At 37.6% G+C, this 6263-nt stretch overlaps 1 protein-coding gene across 7 annotated transcripts; it reads right to left on the reverse strand.

Moving 5' to 3' along the window:
- Positions 1-407: 407 nt before the first annotated feature.
- On the reverse strand, positions 408-4942 carry LOC21390319 (cyclin-dependent kinase G-2). Of its 7 annotated transcripts, XR_002902967.1 has the most exons (7): positions 3151-4942; positions 2902-3037; positions 2730-2818; positions 2501-2612; positions 1714-2411; positions 1558-1618; positions 408-1242 (listed from the first exon to the last, which is right to left on the reverse strand). XR_002902967.1 is itself a non-coding variant. In XM_010106864.2 (5 exons), exons 1-5 carry the CDS (start codon positions 4584-4586, stop codon positions 2268-2270), a joined length of 1917 nt encoding a protein of 638 aa, XP_010105166.1. In that variant the 5' UTR covers positions 4587-4942; the 3' UTR covers positions 408-2267. The 7 variants fall into 7 exon arrangements, 1 of the variants encoding a protein (XP_010105166.1); XR_002902968.1 differs by lacking the exon at positions 1558-1618; XR_002902966.1 differs by having other exon boundaries at positions 408-1618.
- Positions 4943-6263: the final 1321 nt, after the last annotated feature.

Genomic DNA, 6263 nt, shown 5'->3' on the forward strand with positions numbered 1-6263 from the left:
TCCCGTAATATCAATTATGCAGCTCACAAGTCAACCTTGCTCATTATTAACAACAACAACAACAAAAAAGAGAAAAAAAGACGGGGGTCAACCTTGCTCGTTGGTCTATGGCTACCGGATATAATGATAATATTGACGTTCTGGTAGATGATGCTCAATAGCGGCCAAATGCTTTTGTATAATTTGGGGGAGCCAGTTTGTTTTATTTTTACTGTTTCCAGCATGTTTGGATGGATGCAGCTTTTCTTGTGCCCCTGCCTAGGAGGTAGCTCCCCTTGGTGTGGGGGTGTTATGTTGAATGAAGCATCCTTCTAAAAAAACAAAAACAAAACAAAAAACTACCGAGGCGAAGCTCTGCCAACTCCATGATTTGTGATGGAAAAAGGTAGGGAACCCAAAAACAGAACAAACATCAAATGTTACCATATATGAAACATCATGCACAAAGTGTGTACAAACTCCAACGCAATTTCCCGAGACAGGAAATGGGAAAACACAGATTACATCATTACTCAACTATTGTTAAACTTACGTATCCCCACCTAGGCCACATTTCCTTCATGAATTTTCTGCCGGGTCATTTAGCCTGTTTACTTGCATATCATCATCATCACCAGCACCACCCTAACTATTTATCTTACACTTTGGAGTGAAAATCATAAATGTGATACCTTCAGTAGGTAAGGCTATAGTTTCTGCAAAATCACATTTGATGTGTTGTAACGCACCAGTCATTGCACCGTAGCCACAGATGCTGGCAAAGCTTGGACTAGGGTCAATGGACAAGTGTCGCCATAAAAAAAGAGAAGACAGTCTGGAACTCAAATCAGACAGTAAACTAACTCCAGCATTATACTTCCGGTTAGGAATATAAGTTGCCGAGGAGTGGAAAGGTGAGATCTTACCACTTAATTTTGCTTGCCAAGTCTAAATCTGTAGTAAAAGCTACCTCTGTTCCCACAGCAAAAGCTGCAAGACTTCCTTACATGAGAATTTACATTGACGGATGCTAATCAAAAATAAAAATAAAAAATAAAAGAGAGAACACTGGATAAACAATAATGATGGAGAGAATTGGAGAACGGAACACGTGCAGAGAGATGGATAATATAGTTAGGAGTACTTATCAAAAGACCCGAGACAGCTAGCACCAGCGCCGGCCTTCTAATTTCTAAGTAAATACTAGGCATGAGTTTGCAGAATGGAGAAATACTTAAAAGATCAAGAAAACATGAGTGATCCCTGCAGTCACGTATACAAGAACTTAATAGCCGAAACAACACTTTCATAGGCACAAATGACAATGTGATAATTAGCCTAAACAAAATCAACAACACTTTCATAGGCACAAATGACGATATGATAATTTTGCACAAAAAATGAAACATGGAAAGCCCTTAAAATGGTCTACATTATGACTATGAACCTTGAGATATTAACCAATTACATCAAAATTCAAAACCCGCTCTCTTCAACAATCATTAACCCCAAATGCTATAGTAGAAGGACAAATACTTTGGTTTATTTCAAAACAATTATGTTAATCATGGCACATACATTGGCATAGAAGAAAGTGTATCCAACTCGAACGAAATCATCCCAGCGTTATAAATAGCAGCTAGTAAGGTACATCCAAAAAAAGGGGTGGGAAATTATTAGATCTCCATTCAAAATAAAAAAAGGGCAAAGGACACGTCTTTCACAATGAAATACCTTGCAGTGGTAACCTTTTTGCATCATTTGTGCGTGAAGACGATAACATACTCCCCCCTTTTAAGGCCAGCAATCACTTGCAAAGAAAGCATAAATATGCAAACAGAAAAGAAGAAGAGAAAAAAGGCATGAATATATGGTTAAAAAAAATTCCATTTATCTTCAGATACAGTTTCATCTTCGCATACAACTTAAAAGGCCATATCAAGACTTTCTTTGTATTAAAGTCATTACCCCACGCCTTCATTAATGGCAATTGCTACCATTGTGTGCTGGCACCCCTTCACCAACTTGCTGCCCCATCGACACGCAGCATCTCTTCTTCTAACCCTGTTCCTATAGATCTAGAGTCCTTGTCGTTCTTTACGAATGATTAATAATCAGTTCGAAGAATTGAAAAAAAAAATGATATTTTTGTCAAGACAAGATTAGATCTGCAAATGTTTCTCACGCTGCCTGCTGCTGAGATACCTGTTTTGACTCTGTATGGCAGGAAGAGGCCTGAAATCAGATCTGGGGAGAGGAGCCTCAATGATATTTTTGTCAAGACAAGATTAGATCTGCAAATGTTTCTCACGCTGCCTGCTGCTGAGATACCTGTTTTGACTCTGTACGGCAGGAAGAGGCCTGAAATCAGATCTGGGGAGAGGAGCCTCAAGAAACCACTTGTGATTAAGAGCCTCCTCTGCTGTGATTCGCTGCAAAGACAAAGAAGGATACATAAAATTTCACGGCCACAAAACCTGAGATCTACAAAATTCTAAAAGCTTTTAACTGGTAAAATTACCTTCTCAGGGTCGTAGGTTAGAAGTTTGCTCAACAAGTCAAATCCCAAATCAGAAAGAACCGGAGAACCTATGAAAGATTTTGCCGGAAATTTCTTGCGCAGTAGATTGTAGCTGAAACAGAATCAATAATCACACCACGTTCACTAAGTGGAAAACGAGTGATTATACTGAAGTAAAAAAAAAATCAAACGAAATTTGTAAAGCCGATTAAATAGAAAAGATACTCACGGTTGCTTAACAAAATTGGCTCTGGACCCCGGCAACGTAGATAATCCAGGCCAAATTCTTTCATTTGGCGTGCCAAGAGTCCTGAAAATCTGCAAAGATTCCAAAGATACAAATTAACGAACGCCGCTAGAACATCAAAAGCCAATAGAGAAATATCAAGTAAAACTCAAACCTTATCAAGCTGCTCGACTTCAGTTTTCCCTCTGAATAGTGGTTCCTTAGCTACCAATTCAGCCATTATGCATCCCGCTGACCACATATCAATAGCAGTAGAGTATTCCTTTGTACCCAAAAGAATTTCAGGGGCCCTGACAAGCAAACCACACAACTACTTCATGTTGCAAACGATAATTGATAATATAAAATATGTCGTTTTCACTGATTTTATACAGAAGAATAACAAACATAGCTAGCAGCTCACCTATACCACAAAGTAACCACCAATGGGGTATACGGCTTCAGAGGACTTCCATACTGACGTGACAACCCAAAGTCGCATATTTTCAACTCACCGTCCTCGCTCAGAAGAAGATTTGATGTCTTGAGATCTCTGTGAAGCACCCAATTTTCGTGAAGATACTTCACACCCTCTAGAAGTTGTAGCATCAACCACTTAACTTCGCTTATGCTAAACGGCTCTTTCATCTTCTCCATTAGACATTTGAGGTCATATTCCATGTACTCCATAACCATAAAAACACCGTTATCGTCATCCATGACAACCTCCTTAACATTTACGATTGAAGGGTGACTAAATGACGAAAGAATGTTTATTTCCCTCAAAGACGACAAAGGAAAACCACAATCATCCTTATTTACATCCATCTTCACCTTTTTAAGTGCAACAATTTCCCCATTTTTCTTATCCCTTGCTTTATATACAACACCGTAGGTCCCTTCATTTATTTTGTTGAGTTTCTCATACTCAAACACGCTTCTGCAACTCTGTAGCATGTTAAAACGTCCATGGCTAGACACTGTAGGCACTTCCGTTTGAAGATCCTCCCCATCATCCTCGAACTTACTTCGAGCATCCCCATTGCCATCACTATCCACAAAATCATCAAACAACTCTTTTTCAGAATATTTATCTCCACTTCCAGATCCAGCATAGCAACCTTCCTCATCAGAGCAAGATGTACTTGCCCTATCCCCTACTGAGCCCTCGCTTCCAATCTCCCCGCTTTCAGGACTTGACATCCCCATGTAAGGCGAGCATTCACGATCAAACAAATGTTGAGGAGAATCCTCTTCAGATGCCCATCTTGACATTGAAATGTTCCGGGCCTGAAACACCTCTTCCTCTTCCATTTGATCTTGCGTTTGGTGAACATCCTCACGTTTCGGGGAAAGCAACTCAGGAGACAAATCGGCAGCTGATTTCTTGGGTCGAGAAAGTTCCACCAACTCATCATCCACTAAAACCTCAACCTTTGAAAGCTCCACCCCTTGAAACTGATTGTCCGACTCAGAGACTGGGCACTTTGAAATATCTCCATTCCAAACACCATCCAATACTTGATGGGAAGGAGACAAAGGAGTAACTCGTCTTTTTCTGGATGATATTGTCACATCCTTCTCTTCTTTCTCCCATATGATCGGAGAGAATTTTCTCTTCTTCTCAGGAGGTAACTGAACAACATCTTCAAGCTTCGAGGCTTCACCATCCGATCGCCGCTCTTCAGTTCTACCATAAAACCCATATGGTCTAGAACCTGAATCATTCTTATGCTTAACGCCATGACGACGAAAGCTACTCGCGTTCACAACCCGTGAACCGCTTTCTCCGAAATCAAATTCTTTTCTCGAGAAACGAGAATCCCTTCTCCTCAAAACTTCGACTCCCCCTGCCGCCATAATGATCGAAAACCACAGCGCTTTTCAATCAATAACAAAATTCTCAATATGAAAAGAAAAAAGAACAAAACCAAATGAAACCCCCCAAACAGAATCTCGAAACCCTAATCCCCAAATTCGAAGATCAATTTTTTTCTCCCTATCAAATTTTACTTCCGGAAACAGGAATTCAATTTTTTTTTTCTTGAATCTCCAATCAAATCACACAAAACAGAAGTAATACGGAACAAAAGATTCAATCGCAAAACGAAAGTGAGAAAAATACAGATCAATCAGAGAAAAGAAACCAATAGCGAAGACGAACCCTAGACCTCGATTCCTTGTTTCCTCGCAAAAATATCAGAAATAACGAAAGGCCTTACCGGCTAGAGAGAGAAAGAGGAGGAGAGAGAGAGAGAGAGAGAGAGAGAGAGAGAGAGAGAGAGAGAGAAACGCTGCGATGAAAACCACACACAACTCTGAAAGAAACAATCGGAAAGAAAAAGCTTCAAGTTTCCTTCTTTGGTTCTTTCTTTACGCGTTTTAGCAGATTTGGAAGAACATACGGATCTTTTTTAAGGCGGTCAATAGGGTTTACTTATTGTCGGCGCTATGAAAGTTGCGATTTTGCGTATTTACCCCATGTTTTTCAATTTATTTCTGTTTTACCAATAAGTGGGCTGAATTCTCAGTTAGGCCGAACCCCAAGTCAACTCAAATTTGGGCCAACAAGCCCAACTATGCATGTGTATTGGACTTGTCGAAATCCAATTGCATTAGTCCAATTGCATTTCCGAAAAGGGAATAAATGCTATATTTTTTAAATCTTTTTTTTAACCATGAATTCAAATTTAGAAACATTATTGCTACAGTATTTTCTCTCACAAAAATTTAAATTTAACTTTTTTATTATAATATTTTTTTCTCACGTACACAATTCAAGTTATGACTTCAGTTGTACAAATAAACACACTCTTAATTTTACAAACATTACATAACAATCATAATGATATTAGATTTGTACGAAGATAATTATATAATTATTTTAATGATATTAAATTTTGTTATTTTTATAATAATTCAAAAAAATTTCTATATTTCAATTTACTATTTAAAATTTGATATATGTGTAAACATCCTCTTTTTGTGAACCTCATATTTCTGAAATGATTAAAATAAATACATTTTTATAGTCAATTATTTATTTATTATTTAACATATAATAGCTCAGTATAACATACGAGAAACTTTCTGCAACTTTTTTTTTTTTTTTTGCTAATCAAGAAAAACTTTCTGCATGCTATATATTAAATAGAAATCTCAACACCAAGGAAAGAAAAGACCTTCGAGATTCAGACATAGTTGAAATTACGTTTAAATTCAAATGATATTGTTGACATACATGTTTGCATAAATTCAAATGATATTAGATTTACCAATAAAAAAAAATCACAACTCACATTTCACATACGTTATTATACAAAAGTTAATATTTGAGTTGTTGTCCCTCTTTCTTTTTAACGATTAAAACATATGAGATAAAGAAAACAATAACTTATTCTATCAATAAGGTATTCATTATACTTTTTTCTTACCCAAAATAATCTATTAACTGTTAGATGATGCAGATTGAGGACTGAGGACAAAATGTTAAGTCAACAACTTGTCTGACACACAGTGGCGGACAACTAAGAGCCC

Source organism: Morus notabilis, unplaced genomic scaffold (genome assembly GCF_000414095.1).
Source record: "Morus notabilis unplaced genomic scaffold, ASM41409v2 Scaffold2182, whole genome shotgun sequence".
Taxonomy (NCBI): Eukaryota; Viridiplantae; Streptophyta; class Magnoliopsida; order Rosales; family Moraceae; genus Morus; species Morus notabilis.